The sequence below is a fragment of the Haliotis asinina genome, chromosome 6, assembly GCF_037392515.1.
Source record: "Haliotis asinina isolate JCU_RB_2024 chromosome 6, JCU_Hal_asi_v2, whole genome shotgun sequence".
NCBI classification, from domain to species: Eukaryota; Metazoa; Mollusca; class Gastropoda; order Lepetellida; family Haliotidae; genus Haliotis; species Haliotis asinina.
The window spans coordinates 69,417,295-69,443,653 of NC_090285.1; the positions used below are offsets into that span (position 1 = coordinate 69,417,295).

General features: G+C 40.2%; 1 protein-coding gene across 1 annotated transcript in view; it reads right to left on the reverse strand.

The window, feature by feature from the left end:
• Positions 1-26,359, reverse strand: part of LOC137288176 (intermembrane lipid transfer protein VPS13D-like) — a 120,739-nt gene that overhangs the window by 38,459 nt on the left and 55,921 nt on the right. The window contains exons 32-53 of the mRNA XM_067820611.1: positions 26,059-26,308; positions 25,392-25,572; positions 24,370-25,083; positions 21,694-21,933; positions 21,007-21,235; positions 20,426-20,650; positions 19,827-19,951; positions 19,606-19,704; positions 18,881-19,120; positions 18,366-18,504; positions 17,787-17,953; positions 17,335-17,416; positions 16,935-17,052; positions 16,764-16,825; positions 9,757-9,853; positions 8,037-8,192; positions 7,708-7,849; positions 7,109-7,246; positions 6,490-6,628; positions 5,821-5,880; positions 4,661-4,865; positions 20-230 (exon numbers count right to left, since the gene is read on the reverse strand). Coding sequence (XP_067676712.1) covers positions 20-230; positions 4,661-4,865; positions 5,821-5,880; positions 6,490-6,628; positions 7,109-7,246; positions 7,708-7,849; positions 8,037-8,192; positions 9,757-9,853; positions 16,764-16,825; positions 16,935-17,052; positions 17,335-17,416; positions 17,787-17,953; positions 18,366-18,504; positions 18,881-19,120; positions 19,606-19,704; positions 19,827-19,951; positions 20,426-20,650; positions 21,007-21,235; positions 21,694-21,933; positions 24,370-25,083; positions 25,392-25,572; positions 26,059-26,308 — 4,019 coding nt within the window. The remainder of the gene's footprint in view (positions 1-19; positions 231-4,660; positions 4,866-5,820; positions 5,881-6,489; positions 6,629-7,108; positions 7,247-7,707; positions 7,850-8,036; positions 8,193-9,756; positions 9,854-16,763; positions 16,826-16,934; positions 17,053-17,334; positions 17,417-17,786; positions 17,954-18,365; positions 18,505-18,880; positions 19,121-19,605; positions 19,705-19,826; positions 19,952-20,425; positions 20,651-21,006; positions 21,236-21,693; positions 21,934-24,369; positions 25,084-25,391; positions 25,573-26,058; positions 26,309-26,359) is intronic.

Genomic DNA, 26,359 nt, shown 5'->3' on the forward strand with positions numbered 1-26,359 from the left:
CAATATCGTTGCGTCTCACCCCATGCAGCGCTGCTGACTTGCCCGGCTTGAGGTTGCCAGAGATATCAGTCTTCTTCAGGTAGTAGTGCATCTCAAGGGGCAGCAGGTTAGTGATGGTGAGAGGGGGCACCAGAGTGATTGTGTGACCAGGCAGGCAGTGGGTGGAGGTGCTACCGTCCTCCAGGGTAACCACTTCAGGGTACAGCTCTCTCCGCACTGATACACAGAACCTGTGGGGGACACATGATGATGTGGAATCGTACGGAGATATCTGTTTTCAATATAATCTCAAACATAAACCTTTGGTTGATATCATGGAATACAACTACAATCTCAATAATTCCTGTGAAACCTTCATGAAAACCAGACAATATCGTGTCCAGGGACATGGATGCCCCCGTTGTATTCCTGACACTGTGTGTGCTCTGGTGATTAATTTCTACTAAACAAGTTGTTGTAAGAGGTGTCTGACAGGATTGGGTGTTCAGGCTCGCTGATTTGGTTGACGCATGTCATCGGTTCCCATGTGTGCAGATCGATGCTCATGCTGTTGATCACTGGATAGTCTGGGCATAAAACTAAACTCACTACCTAGATGCACACTTTTCCAGTCTCAATGAAACATGTATGAGCTTAATCAAGTTTTTGTGAACAAGTGGATAGTGGATGTCTCTGAACATACAAAAAAAAAAATACAAAAAAAAATATACAAAAACAAAATATGAGATGCACACCTTTAATTTCTATAAAAGACACATGTAAGCTAAATGTTAATGACGTGTTCTTTGAAAAGCACTATTGGTCTACCAATCCATAATCAGCTGGACCTTACAACCAGCAGGTGGTGTTAGGGATCTCTCGTATGTTCTAGTATCACAACTTATGGAGAAGCTGACTTACTGCAGTGACATTTGTACAGTTGAAGAGCATTCTCACAGTGTGACTTTTGTGACATTTTGTAAGCATACGACTTAGTTGCAACGTTGCACCACCCAAATCGTCACGACTTGAAATTGCATACAAGCAGCTGTAACCGAGTTGCAAAACATAGAACTTGTCCTAATGCATACTACAAGTCCCAAGCTCTCAAACCAATCAAACAGCTAGCTCTGTCTCCGCCTCAGAGTCAGGTCCCCTTTGTTTATATTGACATAATGTCGGAGCCATGCCAGAAAAAGATTGATCTCACCAAGGAAGAAACCAAATGGTTCATAGGATACTCATTGTCCCAGGAATGTCTCTGAAATGTGCAACATGCTACATATTCCAAAAGGGACTGCAGAATCACCACCCAGTCAATGAACGCGAAGCAGATGTACATGCCATGTGATATGTACACCGACATTATCATGGCTAGCGTTTCCTCTTCACTCAACGAATCGATGATGCCGAGTCATACGTGAGACTTAAAGGTACACAAATAACAAAGCTGTTACGATTTTTGTTGCTACTACAAATAGTATGCTACAAACTGTTACGTATAGGAGAAAAAACGCCTCCGAAGTTTTGGTAGAGAATGTAAACCTGAGGGGTAGGGAAATCCCGAGGGGCGTAGCCCCGAGGGATTTCCCGAACCCCGAAGGTTTACATTCTCTACCAAAACTGAGGAGAAGTTTTTTCTCTTGCTTATAAACCGTCATTTTAAATATTGCGTTATAAGGAATTAGGACCTCACTATACCGCGAACATTCGGAATGACAGCAATGTCGCAACTCTAATGCACAAGTTAGAAAACGCACGGGATTTTCACGCAGTGCACGTGTTTTTTGTGAGTGAGTCAGTTATATACCACGTGGTTACTTGAATCCGCTCATTGCTAACCATGGCAAACCAGAGCGAAGACGAAATGTTTTTAACACAGTCGCAGTTTAAGAAAGATGATGACAATGCTGCTGCTGCTGCTGCTGCTGCTGCTGATGCTGATGATGATGATGATGATGATGATTTTCTGTTCCGTTTCGCGGCACCTTTGACTGAGGAAGATATTGAAAGGAAATTATCTCGATGTGTTCCAAGAACGACAAGGTACAAAAATGATTGGGCGAAAGGAGTATTCAGGCGATGGCAAGAAGAGCGTCGGACGAGGTCAATGGATGCAAACATCGCGCTGTCGTCGTCCGTCTTGACTGAAGACTTGCTGGATATGACTGCTAAAGATATAAATACAGCCCTAAAGTATTTCCTATTCGAGGCGAGGAAAGTGGACGGGACTTGCTACCCAGCTGTTACTGTGTATGGGCTATTCACGGCAATAGCGTCACACTTGAAAGCTAACAAATCTCCTTACAATCTGATGGAAGGCGAAGAGTTCCAGGACAGCAGACAGGCACTGGACGCATGCATGCGTGAGAGGTCCACAGCTGGTCTTGGAGCAGACGTGAGAAAACCTACAGAGGTGATAACTCGAGACGAGGAGAACACTCTGTGGGAGAAGGGGGCTCTTGGAGAAGGCACGCCGCAAAAACTCCTGGACACAGTCCTCTACTTAACTGGTGAGTTGCATTTTGCATTTGATTTCCCTGTCGAAAAGTCGGATATTAGCAATTTTGGCATTTACAATCAAACCTTCACATCGAAAATAAATGTGATTAACTGGAACAAAATGCCCGACTTCACTTTGAGGCAAACCAAACCAAACAAAGTTTGGATGGATATTTTGAATCCTGTGTTAAGACCAAAATAGATAAACATTATATAATTGTGTACGGAATTTTATTTTCCAGGACTTAACTTCGCCTTGAGAGGTGGAAAGGAACATCGGAGTTTAAGACTACACCAACAACCTCAGATTACAGGCCCACATACAGACCAGAACGGCCGCAGGTACCTGCAGTATGTGGAAGACGTCTCTAAGACAAATGCCGGGGGAGTGAAAGACAGGAAACTGCAGAAGAAAAAGGTGCGAGCGTATGAAAATACCAAGAACCCGGAACGATGTTATGTGCGCCTTTTCATGAAGTACAAGTCACTTTGGTATGTATTAGATGTTTTCTGATACATTTCTGATACATGTTATACATTCTTTAGATATACCACTCATTTAATCACATCATGCGGGTGACTTGACCCATACTGCATGTAAATTGTCTTATAATTTTACTCCCTGATGATGATTGCACGCATTGGTTTAGGGGCATATAAATGACAAATGCAAACATTTCATACTTAATTGATTCTATGTCAACACAATTTAACTTTCCAGCCTACCATCTTCAACTCGAGCAAATGCGTTTTACTTCACCCCGATGAAGAAACCTAAGGATGGAAAATGGTACCTAGAGTCGCCCATGGGCCACAACACAATCCAGACAACGGTGAAGAGAATATGTGCTGAAGCCGGAATTGAAGGAAGGAAAACGAACCACTCGCTCAGATGCACTGCTGCTACCCGTCTCTACGAGGCAAACATAAGCGAGCAACAGATTTGTGAACAAACTGGTATGTAACTCAATGAATATCTGCAAAACACGAATGAAACTTGAAGTGACTGGGCCAAATTGCAATTTGGCGATTTTAAATGCTAGAACTTGTGATGTCAACATGTGTTATGGTTAACATGCCAAGATCCGGGTTCGAATCCCAATGATGGCCCCAAGCAAAGCGATTACAATATCATATAAATTGCTTTTCAAACGGTTATGTACAATTTGAAATGACTTATCAAGATGAATTCTTTTATTGTAGGTCACAAAAGCGAGGCAGTGAGGGTTTACAAGAGAACCAGTGATCAACAACAAGCAATGGCGTCAGATGTTCTCTCATGTTCAGCTCCAAAGAAAACTCAGACGTCTGCGACAGTGTCGGTTCCTACTTCAGAGGGAGATTCCGGTACAACACAAACTGTCGCTCACGGAAGTGTTACAATGACGTTCAATTTCAATTAAAACACTGTTGTCAGAGTTTTTGTTTTTCCTTTCCTGTGAATGCAGATTTCGGTGGCTGATCGCTCCAAACCGGTACTTTCGGGACGAGGGTTTACTCCTAGTAAAACCTGGGAATAGGTTTTACTTAAATCTAGTTAAACCTATTCCCAGGTTTTACATTGGGAGTAAAACCTCTTACCGGGTATTGGTGCAAGTAGAAAGGATAATGACCATTAAAGGCAGTGATCAGAATTAGGTTTATAATAGAAGTCCCTCCATGAGAATGCGCCTTCAGCCATCACAGTTGGGAAAAAAAACATAGGGCACTAAGAGACCTATTCTCAAGTCCTACTTGGGTCTGAAAATATCTACTGTGTGAGAATACAATTTGGAATCAACATTGAAGCACTGACTTCAGATCTCCTGGAAACACTGAGAGGAAATACATAAAGGGGTCTTGTGTAGATATAGTCTACGACACCGACCACACACAGGGTCGTAAGTCTGTATCTTGTTACAACGTTTAAATTTGTCTTTTAGAAAATGGGGACTACCAGCAATTTGATCCCTATGAACTGCAATGTTTGCTTATCCCTATTCCCTTTACAGTGTGGATCTTTCACAGCCACAGGTTCAATCTGCAACAGCTGCAGTCTGAGACAAGCCACTGGTCTAAAGCCAGAGGGAAATGGCATCTAGTGAGCTTTACTTATGAAAATCAATACACTTACACTAGTATCTGCTTAAAAAGGGTTGGATGTGAGTTAGGACAAATACTGAATGCTAGCTCAACCCACCTGTACATTTCACCACCGCCATCGTTGCTCCTACACTCTCGGATGCCGTCACTGACCTCCCCAGCCTTATTCACCTGACGCCAGTGTAGTGGACGGTCACAGTATTCTACTGGCCACTCAGCCGGCCGAGCCTTCAGTGTGTAGTACACCTTTGGCAGAGGCACGGGGGTGGGGACATTCCGCTGCAGGGTCATAGTGGAGGAGCCTGGGGTGCCGAATGAGGGCCATTAATACACATGCATACTTGGCAACTGTTGTGCTTACAACCATCAGGGTAAGAAAGAGATGACTCAACATTCTAATGGGTCTTTATAAATAGCAAATATGAATTACTCCTAACAACTGGCTATCAAGTTAAAGTGCTGTACTGAATACAATATACCCATGTTTCTGATTATATCATACTACATTCATGTAGGCTTTAGATGTAACTGTTGATATACTTCCGTAGTAATGTGCTCAAAATACATTGTCAACCTGTTGCCTGCAAAGATGCCTCCTGGACCAGTACTCGTGGACACATATGACACACCTCCCCACCCCCACGCTCACAGTTATATTGTACTTGTAATGAAGTTATCAGTTGAGCATCCACTTAATGACACACAAATGTAGGTTGTAGGGCTTATACAATAAAACAGGGAGGAGATGAAGAGATTAAATGTTCCATTACATGCAAATTTCCAGATAAAGAAAGTGTTGTTACAGCTTTGAGTACATTAACTGAACTTCATTGTTGAAAAAAATATATATACACATATTTGCACACAACTGTACAAGGTGAAAGACTTAGGGACACACAAATGGATAAGTAACAATTAATCCAATTACACAAAATGTCATCTCATGAATACACAGGCTGATAAAAATTACGCTAAATAAAAGTTTGTGTTTAGTTTCCATTTGGTCTGTTTTCACTTTTAGGGCTGGAGAGTGTTTCTGATAAGTTCTGTGACCTCCAATGGGTAAATCTGTTAAACCATCTGTTAGGAGTGTGTATGTGTGTAGGAGAAGGTGGATGGAAGAGGGCAAGGTAGGGTCTGGGACCACTTCATTTCAGTATTTATTCCACATTGAACAGCTCCCCATTTAATCATACTCTGAAGGAGGTGTGTTTCACTGAACTAGCATGCTGTCATGCAGCCAAGAAGAGTGCTAACCTGAGGTTTCTGTGGCGGACAATGCATGTCTTAATGCCGAAAGAGCATAGGAAGTCACCTCTGAAATTTTGTCAACTCAAAATTGGTACTGTACAGCATGAATTAATCACACATATACCCAAAGACAAAAGTAACTGAATTCTGAGGAATATTAAAAATAAAAAAAAATGATCATTTCAAAAATTATTTGATAATAATAACAATAGCGAATAAAAAAAAGAGCGTGAGCAGATTCACAACTTGGGTGTGATGAGCAGAATGTAACCACCTTAACTAAATGATTAGAGCTACCCCACCAACCTGACAAACAATAGGATCACAGTTATCCATCCACCTGACTACACAAACAGGAGGATCAGTAACCTGACAGACCTTGGAGTTACTTTTGTCTTTGAGTATATCTCTTTGGTAAGCTGACATGAAACTTCATTCATGAATGTTCTACACAGTGCTGGGTCAGTTATGAGCACGCAAACGTTCAACATTTTGATTACATGAAACTTTAAACTGTGACAAGTGGAAATAAATAATAATAACAACTTAAATCTCTCGACAGAAAATTAATCTTTCAGCTCTGTGAAATTAAATGTATAAACAAATAATTTAAAATTGAAAGATCAGTGATACCTTTGACCCACTGCCTACAATAAGTAGTAAAGCTGTCCTTACCTGTCTCGTCTGTGCTGGTCATCCTGACCTGCAGTGGACAGTCCAACTGGTTAACCACAACCAGGGAAGACCGCACCACGATCAGCTTACGGGCACTGCCATCCTGTTTCACTTCGATCACAATACATGCTGGGTGAAGCTACAGTGGGAGAGAAAAAGTTTAAAGAGTCAGTTCAGTTTTACACCGCATTTAGCAATAGTCCAGCTATATGGCAGCGGTCTGCAAATAATCATGTATGGACCAGACAGTCCAGTGATAAACAGCATGAGCATCGATCTACGTAACTGGGAACTGTTGGTGTGTCAACCAAGTAAGTGAGCGTGACCACGCGACCCCGTTAGTTGCCTCTTACAAGCACTTGTTACTAAAGATCAATTCTACCCATAGATTTTCATGGGTTACTTCTGTGCGAAGATTTTACTGGCATCATGACTCAATTATTAAGATATGTATAAATGTCTGCAGTAGCATGGAACTAATGTTCCAATCAAGATCTATTTCAGTTGGATCTCTACTTGTCAAGGACTGTCCAATAGATCCAACCATGTTTCATAAAACCATAACAACTATGTGAGAGCTTAATGATGTCATAATATCTACTTGCATAATATAGCTTACTGTGTTGGCTGTAGGTGTCTTCTTGTCAGGCTCAGTGTACCGGAAGTACACCCCCACCTTGTCCACAGTGATGGGGGTAAGGCGTTGCCAGCCAGACACTGTCACCAGCAGCTGGTTAATGTGCATCCCGTGGGTTTTCTACAAACAAACATATGCTTGTAATACTTAACTGAGTTTCTATAATAACATGACAGGGTATGAGGTGTCACTTCACCCAAGTATACATATTGATTAGGCAATAATCTCATACCAGTCAAACTACAAAGGGATATATCTGTGAAATTGTTACCCATTCCCAGTTTTCCCTGAAATCATCTTTCCAGCAGCTACACAATTTTTCAAACAATGTGATCATCTGTTGACTTCATGCTTTTTCTTCTCATTGCCACTAACTTCCACTAGAGATTGGTTTCACTTCAACAAGCTAGCACAGGAATCAGGGCTACTGACTAATGCCTGGTGTCATTCATGCTTTCTCAGTGTTATTTGTGTCTATAAAAACCCTAATCTTTCACCTGTAACATCTGAGTAATGATAAGGACCCCTGACTTGCATGCTTCATTTCTGGCTACAGTATCTGTGAGAACTGGATTATCTACCTTGTGTCTGAGTTTTTCTCTGCGATGGAAGTAGAATGGTTTGGACTCTCCAGTGGTAACCCGCTTCCAGTCAGAGGCCTGAATGTAGGCGTTGTCATATGACTGGACATTCCCTGTGTCGTTCATACCTTCTTTAGGTTCACTGAAACCAAGCACAATCTCCACTTCATCAATACCCAGAGTTTCATGATAGCACTTACTTATCACCCAGAATATTACAGTAAAGGTCAGTTTTGGGTTACACAGAAATCTATAGATAACTGGAATACAAAATATGAACTGTCTATGGGTGCTACACAGTATCGCTGAATTATCCTGAGAAGTCTTACTTCGACGGGGAGGAGATGGCAGTGATGTACCACAGGTCACAGCCGGTGTCATTGCGAATGGTGTAAGGGATGAAAGGAAGGCGACGACGGAGTAGTTTGGTGGATGGTAGTGAACTGGGACTGACAGAATCCTTGACTTGCGATTTCAAGCTGTCTCTGAAGAAAAAACCCCAAAACAATGACAAATACCGATAGTTTTAGTTTCCCTACGCAATCCCATGCCACTTTAAACTTCTCACAAACCTTTTCAAAAGTAAGCACATGAGAAATATATTAAATCTTTCATCACCAGTCAACCAAAGGCATATACTGCCATGACACCGAGTTTCCAGGGACTCTGAGGTCATAGATGAAGCCTATGTTTATCAAGGAAAATATCAGCTCATAACTCATTATTACCACTACACATCATACACCGTTTGAAAGGTCTAATTCTACTGTTTCTAAATATGAAAGTTATTTTTATCATATTATTAATGTAATACGACTACAACTTAATAATTTAATTTTAATGAAAATGCAGGCTTCAACATTTATATGTCCAGATAAACCATGAAGGAAGCAAAAACTGGGGCGAGGTTTTTCCATTCGTAACATGTCATGATATCCCCTTCCCTTTTTCTTTCATTTTCATTTTCACACAATCAGAAAATTATTATAAAAAAGATTTCTGAAATAACAGATATGATCATGTATTTCCTAATATCAGTGACATTCTGTTAATACAAGAGTGTGAAATGCCTCCGTTTTCAAAGCTTCGTATGAATAACATGCGAGGCAATTCATTTGATAGCGGGTAAAACTGAGGACATCAACGATATCACTGTACCCTTGCCAAGAGTATTTCCATACTTGTAAGAAGTGATTTTTGTTTTTAAAGATTGGTTTCTAATAATGCTTTTTCGCTTGTCTGCAACAAGGAATGTGACTGGTCAAACTCAGACATGTGACCTAAGTCAATCAATCAGATAAAAGCAATGGATACTGTCCTCTTAAACTAAAACCTGTTGATTCACACGAAAGTTTGGGGTAAAATCATGTTATTCTGAACGTGCAAAAATCACCATAATATGTATATTATGGAACTTACAGAATGTATTGTGCTAGATTATGACCCGTGACAAGAAAGTTTTAAGCAAATATTTTAGCATTAAACATCGTGTCCAAGCGTGAAACTGAAAGCAACAAAAGCCGAGATGTCACTTGAATTACATTACACGATTTAACGATAAAGATGGAAATAGTTCATTATAATGTTCGTTTGACAACTTTTATGAGTACTGTTTCATTTATTCTTCAGTTTATTTGATTTGTTTAATTATATCCTCTAAACATTGTTAATTTGCTCACGGACAACTCTGATGTGGACCCATTGCCGAAGCATGTGTGCGAGAATAGTTTTTTTTCAATAACACTATGAAAAATAGTTTATAATTCTAATCCTGTGAATAATATGAAACCATTTTAAACGTAATAGTGTTGACAGGCTTTGTGAAGAGTGATGGATTTGATAAATGAATCATATGTTAGTTAGGTTTCTAAAATTATATATAATTTTGATGCGACTACTCACTGGCCGATATTTAGGCCTATGGTGTCTTTTGGCCGACAGTGTCTGGTGATGTCTTGGCTGATTTTTCAGGCTACAGTGTTGAATAGGTTCAACTTGGTTCCATTTGAAACAGTTAACAACAACAAAAGATAGAGACTATGGCCTAACCTGTTGTCCTTCTGGTAGTCCTCTGTCCAGCTGCCCTTGGTCAAGTGGTACTGTTCCAGGAGAGTGCTGGTCAGATTCACATTCAGCACCTCATTGGCTGGAACACAACAGCAATAGGATTAGAAAGTAGGCATGGTTTACCCAGATTTTAGCAAGATAATCTTGGAAGGTGTCCCTGGGCTTCAAATGATGGATCAGTTGGTGAGCTTGTGAGCAGCAATTACTGGCACCCTCCCTACCCTGCTAAATAACATGGTCATACATGCTCACAGATATTCCTCATACCAGACATTAGTGTGTTGAAGTGGTGTCTTAATCGTGTTCAGGATAGTACAAGGAATGTAAACAGTGAAGGCATTAATGGGGCACTGATGCAGTGCAATTTCCGTGGACTGGTTGTTTCTTTTGTTATTGTTTTTCTCCCATGAGTACCCCGATAATATCCCAGAAATCTCTGCTGCGCCACCCATATGCGCAATTGATAGTTTATGCGTAGACTGAACAACAAAGATGAAGTCATTTTACTTCATTATTATGAAAACAAATGAAACACCTTGAAGTTTAATCATCATTTTTTTATAAAAAACACATTAGGACTGAAAAATAATGAAGTCACTGTACATCTTTATATTTTATCTTATGAACCTAATTAGTTCCTTGGCACATTCGTATGCATTTTGAAAGTTAATAAAAAAAAAAACCCACACTGTCTGCTTATACTTACAGTGAATAAATTATTTTTAACATGATTTTAATATCTGAACACCGTATAGACTGTCAATGTGAATCATATTTCACACACACCCTATTCGCGACCTAATGCATGTTTTCTGCAATACAGATTTTGCCGAATGCTACACGAAATGAATTAAAACAAAATGCAAACATTAAATTTAAGACATGTGAAAGTTACAGCAACAATGTCAGGCTATTACCTCATTCAGGAATGTATCCATCAATATCCACATAAAAGAATTTATTTGCACCTAGTAAATAAACCTGCTCTATGTCTTGTGTCTTTCAACAGTCTAATATCCAAAAAAGTGACACATTGTTTGAGAACTTTTCACACTGGCGTACATGTATACATAATCTCACTGGTCACCCAGGACAGCACACCTGGCAACTAACTGTACGATGTCCGCCATTAGTTAGCCAATAATGAGCAACAATCAATCAATCAAGGCAGGGGCGGTTACTTCTTTGTAGGAAGGATGTTGTTTTTACGCTTGTACTTTACAACAGGGTGTAGTCAGTATAGATTAGTAAATCTACACTCATAAACACTGCCTTTTTGACAAATCCGCTGTGGAAGTAATTAATCAATCAGTGTGGTATCGGTTAATCCTTTGATCGATGTTTGTACTTTTAACTCAGCTGATAGAACCTCATATATCACTTACATGCACATATTATACAACATGCAATACATTTGCCACTACAGACCTTTATTTATAATGTTGAGTATTTACCCCAGACAGGAATGGGAACCTTCATTGAGTAATTTTATCGGTGTTACCACTAACTATACCCATTATTAGTTCATTAACTGACCATCAAGGGAATGATGACAAATAACATGTGTTTATACCATCAAACGCGAGTTACAGAAAGGAAGATGTAATCTCTGTGTCGCATGCAGCCTGAAAACACTAATGGGCCGAAATTGTTTTGAGGATACCAACGGAACTTTGTTGTTACATACGAAATACATATGGGCATTTGCTGTGTACTCTGGTAAATGCATATAATCAGTTGTTTCACGTAAGAAAATTTTCAGATTTCTCTACCAATGGCAAAGTCGTTGTTATTAGTTTACGAATTCAGATAGATCAGCTGTGTTTTTTTATTATCACAGATAACAAGCCAGGGCTGCGTTTCACAAAAGCCTCCTAACTTTAGGAGGTCGTAGCCAATACGACCCTTTTTTACGACCCTCTTCCGAACTCCTTTACAACCGTTTCACAAAGATGTCGTATCCATGTCATACCTCGGGGTCCTAAATCCATGTCGTTCATCGTTGAAGAGGTACTTTGTTGCATAGCAACGCATACGAGACCAAACAGGCACCTGCGTATTTTGTTATTCCCAAATTTTTTTTTCCAAATAGAAACTGCAATATTAGTCCCAATTTGTTCAATATTGCACATCAGAGGAACTAATGTACTTGTTGCCGTTATGACTACGTTTGATCCACTAACACTTGTGTAACGGTTTAAATATGGGCCGCTACTCTAAATGTGTCAGCTTCCTTCTTAACTTTTTTTCAAGCAATCAAAACCTTCCAAAGAATGAAAACGTATCCACGTATGTTGTGATATTGAACAAGGAAGGTTGATACTGAAATTGGCATCATGAAAATATATCTGAACCATATGCAAAATATACATCATAGTATTGAAAGTGTAATCGGAAACTTTTTTGTTTACTCTTGTTCATCCGACCTTCACCTCAAAGAAATCGCCTAATATGTACAACAATGTTGACGTATGACATCACAACCGATGATCGATTTCTTGCAAAATGGCGACTTCGCTGACAAGGAAGGGTGCATAGGATTTGCGAGGGCTCTTCCCTGGATTCAGGGGCCGTTTGAACAAAAATATGATATGTAAGTAATCAGAGTGACTCTGACTATCTGTGTTTTGTTATATGTTTTCATCGTTTTCATTGTAAGTAAGAGAAGAAGCCAGAAATGCTGATAATTACCGTAGTTGTTCTGCGTGATTTTGGTTCTGTTAAAAGCATCACTATGCATGGGAATTTTGACAATTACTAATCAAGTGTCAAATCTTTCCATCATATTTAATTTCAATTTCCTCTTTCCTGCATTGATACTCTTTCCATACATACATATTGAGCCATTCAAAGCAATGAATAGGCGACTGGATGTTGGATTTTTTTTCTTATAAACTGCTACACACTTTTGTTTGTTTACATCTGGAACTAGCCCCCTGGATGCCGAGTTTTTTTTCAGGCACACATTTTCGTAAGGTTTGAAAAGTGAGCGTTGTGCGAGAATTGCACTCACGTGGCCCTGGATCTATAAAAAAATAAATACAGCTATAAAATTACACACAAAGGTAGAATATTTAATTTCCTATCCGTTGGTGTAAATATAACTGCGACTACCTCAGAGGTGTGAGAAATACACACTGCTAAATGTTGTCCAAAACTTTTGTGTGCGTTAAAAAACAGTAAATTTCTCCGTTTTTTATCCTGCACCGATAAAAGCACTCTGCTTTGATTTTTTTAATTTGTCATCTTTACGCAAAGTGTGAGCGAAGAAGATATAGCTTGATATCTGAACAACATCAGTGTGAAATGGATTTATGTGCTCATGCATAACGTCATACGCACAAAATACAAAATGACCCGCAATAAATGTCAAAAATCGATTTTCTTCTATGACGTCAAACGTCAACAGAGAGGTCATGCATGTATATAGATAAGGGGGCATAACTCCGCTACACTTTACATAAGGTTAATGTAACTCAGATCACATGGAGGGAATTTGCTGTGGATACGAATAGTATTTTTTCGTTATGTGTTTTGTTCATACTGAACCAAACTATTCCAGTACAAAGTTCCCCAGTGTGAGTGGATACCATCTGGGAATTTTACAATTTATAAGAAAAGATGCGAATGCACTACATCAGAAAGCAGGTAATAGCAATTTGGATGGCACAATCCGATACATAATTTAGTTCTTAGATTCCCATATTCTCCTATTTGTGTAGATGTATTTTGATTAATTTGCATCATTATTAATAGAGTAACAGACACATCTTCAAATGTATTGAAATAACTGAAAATAATGCGACATTTTAGTTGACGTCACGGCATGTTTTGTGTATTTTGTGACGTCGGAAAAAGACGACACTGGTTTGCTGATTAGTATATATCTAACCTAATTTCCACTCAATGTGTAAAAGATCTCTCCTTCTGTCAGAATTCAACACTTTCTAGACGAAACATAAAATGAATGGCTTTACCACTGAAATAGTGTGATGAATATATCAACAATTACACGGTTTTACTACGTATCTTATTGTGAGTAACACGCGCACCTGTCAGGCATCAATTTAGCATAAATTAAAATTTCATAACACCTGAATATTCATTGAATATTCATTTAGGATATACACTTTTCTTCTTATGATTATGTAATTATTTCACTTCATAAGTATGCAATGAAAGGTACAAAGAGATCGCTTTTTCAGTACAGAAGTATTAGAATATGGATGTAAGGCTTGACCAAATTAAGACATGACCTGGCTATTTTTAAACAATTTTCATATAAATATTGTTTGAGTTAGATATTCTGCCACTAATATATGTTTTAATCGAATTTGAATTGACTTTATTATCTAAAACAATGACAGTGAATCATAAAACGATTTTGACAAACTCGCACCTGGTCAGTCAAGCTTCATAACTGTTTTGTCTATAAAAACGACACAAACCAATGCAATGAAGAAGACAAATCTTTTGAATATGTGTGCCCATACATTTCATACAATTTACAAATCATTTTCATTAATATTAACAGTTTTAGTTATAAGGTTGTATTAAATCGCGGTTTATTAACCTGTCCATATGAAACTGCAATATTTGTCCCAACGTGTTGAATACTGTACATTACAGGAACTAAAGCACATGTTGCAGTAATGGCTACGTGTGATATTCTAACACTTGTGTACAGGCTTAAAATGTTGTATAGTACACTTACTGAGTCAATTTTCCATGTAAATATTATTCAAACAATCTAAAGCTTTCAAAGAATAAAAATGCATACCCTATATCCATATATGATATGATGTTGAACATGGATATATGCAGATACTGAAATCAGTTTCATGAAAAAATGTACGCAAAATATACATCACAATACTGAAAGTGCAATAGCCATCGTGTTTACTCTTGTTCAATCGACCTTCACCTCAAAGAAATTGCCTAATATGTGCAACTATGTTGACGTGTGACATCACTGCCTATGACCGATTTCTTTCAAAATGGCGGCTTCGCTGACAAGGGTACAGAGGATTTTATGAGGACTCTTTCCTTGATTCAGGGATCTTTTGTACATAAATGAGAGATGTAAGTAAGCAAAATTATTCTGACCATCTGTGTATTGTTATATGTTTTTATAGCTTACACTGTAAACGACGAAAGAAGCCAGAAATGCTGATAAGTACCGTTGTCGTTCTAAGTCATTTTTGCGTCAGTCATGGTGTCACGCTGCACTAAAAGTTTGACAGTTTCATATGAATTATCAAATGATTGCATTGTATCTATTTTTAATTTGCTATTTTTTGCTACGATACTCTTCCGCTCAATATTCTAAGCGTATTGAGCCAATGTAAGCAATAATTACAAAAATGGAAAATTTCCAAAAATGCTACGAAGTGTAAAATCGGAATTTTTATTTGTTTACATTTCAAACAAGTGCTGTCTTTCGAGTACAGCGTTCGTTTTCACACCTAGTATCTTTCGTTTCGTTTTATCTAGACAGTTGTATTGGTGACAAAGACCATTTGTAATTAGATTCTAAGATGAATTCAATGATGCATTTCTCGCAGCTGACTATGAAATATAAGCGATGTAATAGGCATCTCAATATAGGCCTTCTCGAAACAGGATTTTATAAACACCATCCAATATGGCGGAAGGTGCACTTCGGCGTTCGTGTAAGTGCAGTTTTGAAAACATCCCAACCGATTCTGGGTTTGTCGGCGATGTTTCAGAATTATCAGTACTGGTTACATGAAAACTTGATATCAGTGATCAATAATATGCTATTTCTGAGATTCAATACTCACAGTATTTATCCGATTTTCACATTTCAAAACATACAGCAAATAATGCTCTGAATCGCGATTTCGGATAATGTGAAAAATGGCGACATTTACGATGAAGCCTATTTTGAAAAGCAATCTAAGTTCTTTAGCTTGGTCTGAGATAATAGTGGATGGTATCAAGAAAAAAGGAATTTTCCACAGATTTCAAAACTGTGAAGTATTTATATGTGCATGGTATATTTAGAATTTTATTGGACTTCAAAGTGAGGGTTGAAGAGGAAGGACATATATGTCCCTGTGGCATCCAGGGGGATAGCGCAGTCTTTGTTTTCACACCCAATATGTTTCGTTTCATTTTATCTAGACTGTTGGTATTGGTGGCAAAGACCAAATGTAATATCCGCTTAACATGTATGGGGAATTCACTGATGCATATTCGTGATGTGATAGGCGTCTCAATACCGGCTTTCGCGACACGAGAGTTTGTAAACACTATCCAATATGGCGGAAAGCGGTTAGGAGTTTGTGTGACTATTTTCGTAAGCATCCCAACCGGTTCTGGGTTCATCGGCAGCGTTTCAGATTTTTCAGTGGTAATATCATGAAAAACTTATATCAGTGACCGACAGCATGTTGTTTTTCAAATTAAACAGTCATAGTAATTGACCGATTTTCACATTTGATATCATACTGTACATGAAATAATGCGGTGAATCATGATTTCGTGTTGTGTCAAAAATGGTGGGTCTCTAACGTTCTGCACAGTTAGAAAACAACATGCCTGGGAAATCTAAACATAAAGCTTTGCAATCCTTTGGACTTATATGAAACAAATGGCTTGCTATGTGTATGTAGACATTATATTTTCACATGACATGATTAGATATAGAGGTACAAAACACAGAAATAGGATCAAATTGGATCAGTCACTATACCATCCAGGCATCACAAAAAAACTACTCTGCTGGGTTATTTTGTTACAATCAGACAAGGAATACCATGGATATTTTTAAGTAACGGCATGTGATGGGCATCCGGCCTCCTCACTTTTTAGGGTGAAAAAATTCTGCTAATGTGGACAGGAGCCAAGTCCCTATGCCTGTCACAGTCGAGGGAGCGGGTGCTGACCAATTTGCTGCTTGGTTTCGTAATTAGGCTGCAGGTGAGAAACATCATTCACTCCGCATCAGTGCCCCTTTAACTTACTTGAAATCTGAAATGACATCTTTTCTTCCGGTTCCTTAAACTGTTTCCACTCTGCAAAACACCTGCAAAATACACAACATGACGTACAGTGAAACAACAGCTGCAGACAGGAAGATAGGGAAAGTGAGATGTTCCAGACTAACTGAACTTGGGGAAACATAAGCAGCTCACCTCCATGTCTCCAGGAAGGGCTCCCAGCCAGACAGGCTGCGGTTGTAGTACTCTCCAGTCATCTGGAAGATAGCTTTACCTTCAATGTTGGGCTCCATCGTCTGATTGAATTGGATACCTGCAAGTATGAGAGTGTATCAGCAGCACAGATTGCAATGTCTTGATTCTCAAACAAATGTGGACAAAATGCATATTCATGCATAAAGACATATATAACAAATGCTTTTCTTTCTTTATCATATAGATGTTCTTTACCTGACATGCATGTGATGTGTTCTGTCCTAGGGAAGACGGTACTAAGATACATACTAAGATGATGTTGGAGGTGTTGATGAGTGGCCAAAGAATCAGGGTTCCACGCTAGTAATGTGTTGTAATTACTGAAAGTGTTTCAACATACCGCTGAAGGAGATCTCAGCTAGGGGGACATCAGCATCGCCACAGTCATCAATCAAGCAGAGACACACAGACACTGCCTTCAGCTGAAAGTCATCATGCAGGGAGTTATTGTCATGAGTGAAAGAAAATCTCTTCATGTTATTTCCTTTGAGAGATGTCCTCACGAAGACACTATGAAAGTGCAGTCATATCATGGTATTTCAACTTAATTTGTGTGAAAAAAAAGAAGTGTTGTAGGTCATGGGTGAAACCCACTAACTCAAGTAACTTGCTGACAATCTGAGAATCACATTCTGAACAAATCACGTTTTGAACAATGATCAGAAATTGACAGTCTAAGGGGCCCAATTTAGAAAACATCATTTATAATTCATTGTACACTGCATGGACATCACTATAAAGTTGCAGTTGCACTGTAAAATAATCATGAGAAAGGTGAATTTTATTGTGTACCTCAGCCGATGTGATGGCAAAGTTCTGCTTGTGGCTCTGAGGCCCAGGAGTAGCATTGTTTGCCAGCCACAGAGCAGCAGCATCCTGACTGCCATGACACTCTGTCATGGCCCTCTCACAGTCCTTGTAGCTGAAGCCCCGCTCACTCAATGTCCTCAGCATCTCCTCTGGAAAACAACATCTCATCTCATGCCACCAGTATGTCTTTCCCTGGTCCTATAATTGTGAACAGGAGTCACATTCCCTACAGATATGAGATCTGTCTAAATCAGTAGGCCACTGTACATCTATGTTGTAAAATGATACACCTATTACTAAGTACTGTTTTGTCAACTCGGAGATGAAATGTATTCCTAGTAAAGATCAAAAGATTTAGATAATGCTCTAGTTCTCAACTCACACATTAAACATCAACTATGTGACAGTAGAATGTAGTAATAAAGGCCAAATGTCCAGTCCACATTGGTGATAAAACATAATGTTAACAGATCAAGGGGGGTGATAATAAAACAAGGAGACCCCAGAAAAAAACCAAGGGATGATATTCTTGTATGTATTACTCCTAGATGTGTGACGTACCATGTTGCAGTGTAGTCCCTGTGTACTGACTGTGTCTCTGCTTGGCTTGGAGGGCCTGTTGCGGCAGGGAGTTGAGGATGGAGAGAAACAACATCATGTCGTGGTAGGACACACGGATTGTCATTGTGTTGAAATTTACCTGCAAAATAGGTTCATCTTTGTCATGTTACAACACAAAAAGGACCATTACTTGCATTACACAAATATATCACTGTTAGATCTTTGCAAGTATGGATAAAGGTCATAAGAAATCCTCGAAATCATAAATTGTCCCTGATCTAAATGTTACAAATTCGGTCAGCAAAGATATTGTATCATTGTGCAAAAGGGTAATCATATACCACAAGCCTGATAAAAACTCCCACACTGAACAAAACAAAATGGGTTTCAAATGACATGAGTAAACTATGTACACTGCCCAAAGATAGCACCTCTTTAATCTGTATTTCAGTCCTGAATATCTCAGTCATAGATGGCAGCAATTTTTTTTGGGGTGAGTTTTGGGGTGTCCATACCTCAAGTAAGAGTTGTCTCTGATCTGCCTCCTTGACATCTAGAAGCCCACCCGAGGGTGTTGGTCGGAGGTCTGGGAGAGGGTTGGCATTCATCTCGATGCTGATGGTCATGGGGTCAACAATAGACAGTGAAGTATCCTCCTCGGACATAAGACAGCAGGAGAACACCTCAATGCTCTGCAGACTGCATCGCAGGACCTTGTCTCGAGCCTGCGGCTTGTACATCAGGACAGCTGTAGTCTGGACAATAGCAAGACAATATGTAATTTCAGCTTATCAATGCAGTGTGCATCAAAGTACAACTAGAGGCTTTTGTCCAGTGAGAGAATACCATTTGATCAGATGGACTACACCGACATCCCGATACCTGTTCTCCAGACACCACTCAACAATAACAAGGATTTTGTCATCACATCCCAACTGCATAATAAAGACCAGTCAATGACTTTTATGTATTGCACAGACTCAATTATTTGCAGGTCACCATCGAATATTTGAATATACATATATTTCATGCAAATACTTCATAATCAACTGGAAACCTTTACATAATGAGGATATGAGTTACTGCAGACAAGCCAATAAAGGCTTTTGATGGCCCCTATCACGCCTCATTCTGCTAACTCAATGTGGCCTGGGTTTAGATTTAAGAATACTGTCAACAAACTGGTAGTGACTAGGCTAACACCAGTGGGTTCCTGTAACACTGTGAAATCTGTCTGTACCTTGAGAATGACAGCATTGGTGTCGATGGTGGTTGCATCCTCTACAACTACAAACTGGGTGTCCGTGATGTTCAGCTTCAGCTCAAAGGGTACATTCACCTGCAGAGAGAAACAAAGTACAGAGGTACACGGCATGTTACCCATCTGTTTTTGAAAGGGGACCCTCTCATGTAGAGGAGTACAGCGCAAGTACATACAGATACAGACATACTGTTACCCACCTCCTCTACGAAGGGCCCCCTCCTGGTCATGATACCCCGTGACACAGTTAGGGGGCTGGACGTACGACTCATCCCCTTCTTCTTCACAGCTCCCAGGGCCTCTGCTTTCACTTCCATCTGTGGCTCTGAAACAACATTCCTAGGTTAGTGTATGTGTCAGTTGGAGATTGGTGTGGGGTGGGGATGAGATAAGGTGAAGAAGGATGGTGACCTTGGGTGTCCTGAGGTAGAAATGTAAGGACAGGTGTTTATGAGAAATCAATGAACCAAACATCTAAATGCAACATTTGTCATATTTGGGATTTCACTTTCTCAGTAAAGTACAAATTCTAGTACTTTTTTGGTTGAGTCCCATCCGGGATTCGAACCCGCACCCTCAGAGTCAGGCACCTAATCGCCAGCACACCAAGTCAGCTGCCTAGCCTGCTCAGCCACCACGACTTCCACAAAAATGAAAGTCGGACAACTGATAGTCTAGACTGCGTACTTGTGTACCCCTCTGATAAGTGTGAACTGACACGGCTCCCAATGCCGAAAGCTATGATTAAACGATGACAAATATCTAAGGTAGTAAATTTCTGATCAGAGACAGTACTCACCCTCACTGAAAGGATTCTCGGCATCAGTAAGCAGGAACTCCTGCACACTGAGCAGCCAGTCAAAGATGCACATGAGCTTCATGTTGTTAAGGAGAACAGTGAACTGGGTGCCCACTGGACTGGAGCGGTAGTGAAGCTCCATCTGCAGCCCATCCTTCTTCCAGCGTTCTGCAGACGGTTGTAACACAGACACAAAGACATTCGGGCGGGAGTTCATGGGCTGTGCTGCAAATATACCACAACATACATGAATTGCATATAATTGTATATACACTTGTATATAAAATGAGAAGCATCACCATGTTTGTACAAGTCCCAGGCAGGTTAACAACCAGTACCATACATTAAAGTCTCTTGGTATGACAAGGCGAAGATTCAGACATCTGACCGTCTACTCTCAGGGCAACTGTTCACTCCACTGAACCACTGATGTTGAGTGAATAAATAGAATCTGACACTGATATGAGCAATATTTCAGAAGTATCTGACCTCAACAAACAGGTGGACCTGAAGAGGATTCAACTACTGCAGGTGTGACTGGCTATGCTTCTGGTACTGGAATTGCAATCCTGGAAACTTACTTTTGAACCTTGTATCCACCACAACAATCTCGTGTGAAACAAGGTCAATGTCCTTGGTGTTGTCAGAGAAGCTCTCGTAGGACAGCTGTGAATGTATAAAATCCATCTTGGCCAGGGATGCTTCTGGGCAGCTTGGTCCCTGGTCATGGGTCATCAGGAGCTCCACACTGACATTGTGCAGGTCCACCACCATGCTGATACACTTGTACACATCGCCACTCAACACAGTCTGAAGGAGAGACATAATGATGGCAATGAAACAGACAACCTTCTAGCGTCTCACAAGAAGATGATGACATTCCATTGGACATTGACCAACTGACTGAAGTAATGATGCTGCAAGGGGCATCTAGGCTGTTGTCCTATTTTGTTGTGAGAGCGAGTCAGTATATGCGACTTTTAGCAATGATTAAGCAATACCATGAGAGGGAACACCAGAAATGAACTTTACATATTGTACCCATATGGGGAATTGAACATGGATCTTTGGTGTGATGAGCGAATGCTTAATGTCCCGACAGTTGTGACACCTTTTATTGATGTATTGATGTATTACTAGTATTATTATAACAGAAACAAACAGTTATCACAGATGATATGTAAGAGACCACTGAAAGTATGCTGATATTGTCTTACATATGTGTCTGGAGATTATTGTGACAGCCATGGAGGGGTTTGCACTCCTACCTGTATTCTGGGGTCCTGCAGGTGAGTCATCATGGGAGTGCGGAACTGTTCCACTTTCTCCCCCAAGTTGTGCCCCAGGATCCCTCGGACCAGCTTGTACTGGGCAAGGTCAAGGTGACAGTAGATGGAGGACAGTTTGCCAATGACCTGCCAGTCTGGGGCGCTATGACTGATGTCACACTCCAAGTTCCTCTCGACATGCAGGTCCAGCTGACACTTCTCACGCAGAATATTCCCTGGCTGGAAATGCCAGACAATCAAGGAAGTAAGACATGTATTACACTGTGAATATCACTAGGTTTTAAGAGGCAAACACTAATGCTAAAATGTACAAAAACCTAACAGTCAGTTCTTCTGGTAGGGTTTCTGTACAAGGAATGAATGGCACATTGCATAAATACAAGCAAAAAATGTAAGCAAGGGTCACTAATACCCCTGACAATGACTCCTAACTTCAGATGACTGATTAAAGTCAGGAGATTAGCAAGTCCTTAGAGTATCGGTATCTATCTCTGTTCAACATGTTCAAAGAGATCTTCCATTTGGTAAATGGGTTATTTCATTGGAGGGTATATCAGGCACCCACTTTATTAGACACCACACAATGACAGCTGTAGGCAGCTACTGAAAGTAATGTCCAAACGCTTCTCAGAAGTACAAAATAGGATAACTGTTGGCCCAAAAGACGTTGCTTTAAGTTTTGAGTTTCAAGTGTTGAAGTTTAGAAAAGCTTTGCTATACAGTGTTCCCAGAAATTATTGAGAAAATGTTTGGTTTTTTTCTTATGATGCTAAGATTGGAAAAAGGGCTTTCACTATGCACTAAGCATACTAAATAAGGGAGACATCTCTTGAAGGCTTAGAAGGCAGCTCATTATGTCAAGAGTTATCTCCCTTGTCTGAGCAGACGGCTTCCTGTGTTGACATGGCAGAATTAAAAGCAAGAGAGAAAAGAAAGCTCATTCTAGATGATTTTGAAAGGGGTGAGGCTGATGCTAAAGTGTTAGCTTGTAGACATGGTATTCCTCTGTCTACAGTATACAGAACTTTGAAGAATATTCAAACAGGAACCGGGATAGAGCACAAAGCAGGGGCAGGTCGGCCTAGGAAATTCATTGTTGTGGATCGCCGAAGACTTGGGCAGATTGTGAGTAGGGGCAAATTGAAAAGTTTTGAGAACATCAGAAATGAAATGATTAGTAGAGGAAGTCCTCAGGTATGCAATGAAACAGTTAGGCAGGAATTACAGAGACTTAATTGGGTGAAAAAACGTGGAATTCCCTCGCCGTTGATGAAAGATGCACAAAAGGAAAAACGTTTAAACTGGTGTCGGGCTCATGAAAATCAAGATTGGGATAATGTTTTCTTTTTGGGTGAAAGTTCTGTTTGGCTTTTCCCTAATTGTGTGAAAATTTGGACCAAAGATACTGTCAAACCTATCTACCAGCAACCAAAACATAGCCCGAAGTTTCACATGTGGGGTGGCATATCGGCTCGCGGAGTGACGCCATTGTGTGTTTTCACGGGAAACTTGACAAAAGAAAGATACGTTGACATTCTAAATGGTCACCTTCTTCCGACAGTACAAACATTGTATGAAGATGATTGGATTTTCCAGCATGATAATGACCCAAAACACACTGCGCGCTACACAAAACAGTGGTTGTCGGGCGAAAATGTTCAAGTTTTAGACTGGCCCAGTTACAGCCCAGACCTAAACCCAATTGAGAATGTGTGGGGAGTCATGAAGGACAGAATAAACCAAAAGGGACTGAGAAATATTGAAGATATGAAGGCCGAGGTGGTCCAATATTGGGATACCCTGTCACACGATTACCTACAAACTTTGATGGGTAGTGTGCCTAGGCGTATTCAGGCATGCATTGCTGAGCGAGGAGGTCTAACAAAGTACTAAAACAAGACTGAGACTGTAAAAGGATGATGTTTTAACATGTTTATGTAAGTAAAACGCCAGAAGTTAATAAACGTAATGAGTTACATGACGCAACATGATTCTCAATAATTTCTGGGAATACTATACTTGCATGAGAAGTCAACTTCAGGGTATAAGTTACGATAAATCACCTGAGCCACCGTTACAACAGAACTTGCCAGTGTCAACAACGATTTTGATCGCAGTGTGACTCAGAATTTAGGTGAAATTATACAGACAAATTCACAGGTTCAAACCTTAAAATAATAACAAAAAATATATAAAATACATAAATAATAATATATACATAATATAAAAAATCTATGCAAGAGCCACCTATTTCAGAGTACCTCTGCATCATTTATGTTGCTAAGTTCAATCGGTTAGATAATTTAAGAATTGAAAGTGACTTGATTCAACTCAACAGTATAGACACCTGATTGGATAAAAAGCCAGCCAAGGGAGGTAATAAAAATACTGAGACTGATGCATCCCGGGTACAGCAGAGACTTACCGTGACGTATATTCTTGAGATTATCAAGGATGATGAGAAGTATGAGATGTTCAAATAGCTGACAAGTAGTCTGTTGTCCAGCATGCACATTATAAATACATAAATAAAGCTAATATAAGTTTTTGATGTTGTTTAAAGGGAACACAAAGCCAACAGAGAACCGAACAACCAAATTTCTGAGACAAATTTGCCAGTTAGTCCGCCTTAACACCAATGATATACGCCCTTACCTCCATCTGAACCACACATGTTGAGAACTCCATGTCCCTGACCAGGTTGTTGCCTCTATAGTTCCTCTTGTTGACCCGCTTGGCTGTAAACAGATCCATATCCTTCAGACTGAGGGACCACACATCCAGCATACACATATGGGCCTCTGGGGACTGAGGAGAGCTGGCACCGTTCTTCTTCTGGGCAAGGTTGAGCTGGGTGTCACTGAATGGCCTCTTGATGCTGGCAGCAGCCTGCACTCCTGCCACAATTGGGTCAACACTTGACCCTTCCTTCTCCGGGGACTTGATGTCAGCCACATCATGCACCATGTACACTCTCTCGTCCAGTGTGGCTGGCTCGTGTTCCCTCAGATCATAGTCCAGACTGCCATAGATGCTTTGGGACATAGGGTCACATGAGGACTGGGGTGCGAAGTACTCACTGAACATGCTGTCAGTCATTGCACGGTGAACTACTCCTTCCTGGAAGCCTTTCCGTCTGTCTCGAGCATCTGTGTCGCTTTTGGATTTAGCAGGTTCCTGTTTACCTTTCTTGTCAAATCTGTTTGTGCCTTCACTGCCATCGATGAGAAACCTGTTTACAACTCTGAGTGTTCCGAGATCGGCAACAAGAATGTCGTCAGTTTTTGAGCTGTGCGGTATGAGCAGCATTGGAGAGCCTGCTTCGATGTCCAGCTTGATTCGAGATCCTCGAGAAGCGGATTCACTTATCTGAGTAGACAGAAGAGATCTTCATTTTACTATCAGCTAAATATAGTGTGTGGGTTGAGTGGGTTGAGTGAGTGAGTGAGTGAGTCTGCAATATCAAAGTTATATCATGGCAAGCTCTAAATGATATACTGGGACTGGCAACCAGTGACAGATAGTACGAACATTCATCAAAGTCTTGAAGGTGCAGTGGTACAAAATAAGAAAGTATATACCATGTACACACTATCACCATCAACTCCTTATGCTTGTAAATGCAATATTAAATCAACAGTTGTAGTCTGCAAACTCTTGATGTGTTTGTGAGTTACCTTTTGTCCGGCTGAAGCAGCTCTCATCCTGCCCAGGACGTCCTGCAACTGAAGGAAATGCTGACAGAATGCCAAGACCTCGGACTGGAAGCGGTTGGTGTGGATGTAGCGCACTGATGACATCCGCAGCTTTAGGTAGATGTCATACTCCCTCTGCAGCTGGTCGTCAGGGAAACCATACCTACACAGTGTTGAGAAATAACAAGCGGTCCTTCTAAAAAACCTAAGGATAAAAATTTACAGAGAAATGTCCTAACCACAGCACTGAACCAAAAAAACAACTAGGATTGCCCATGGTTACAGCTCTGATACACAGTTACCATATTTGTCTGATACTATTAACAGCTCATTTTAGATGATGATATTTGTTATAAACATTAATTGTTATAAGGTCATACACAATACAAAACTCACGTCAATGTAACTCTTGGTCTCCCACCAACAAAGGACTAGCAGATATACAAATATCATACTTAAAATACGTTACTGTTTCTGTCTTTATACATGCTACTTGTAGACTACAGTCTGAGATCAATAGAAACAGCAGAGGTTATGGTGATATCTAAATTTTCATTAGCCTGTCAATAACTCATTTAAACACAAGCAGATTGCAACGATAACTATGTGAGAAACAGCATTTACAACAGATACTGACGAAGCTACATACTTGAAGAAGTCAAACTCCAGTGCCTGCCTGCCCAGGGTGATAAACCTCTGCTGGTAAAGCTCTCCATGGGGTGAGTGGTCAGAGAGCGACAGGCTACCTAGCTGACCCCGACATGACATGTTGAAGTCCCGCTTGCTGATGTGGGAGTGGAGGTTGGTCATGGACACTTGTGCCAGCTCGTACTCTGGCTTGTTGAGGATCAGGGTGAAGCTCTCCACAGCGAAGTTGATTTCCTGATTAATGACCTCTTCTGGAAAGGGCAGATGTGACAGAGTTAGGATTTATGCATTGTTGTACATGT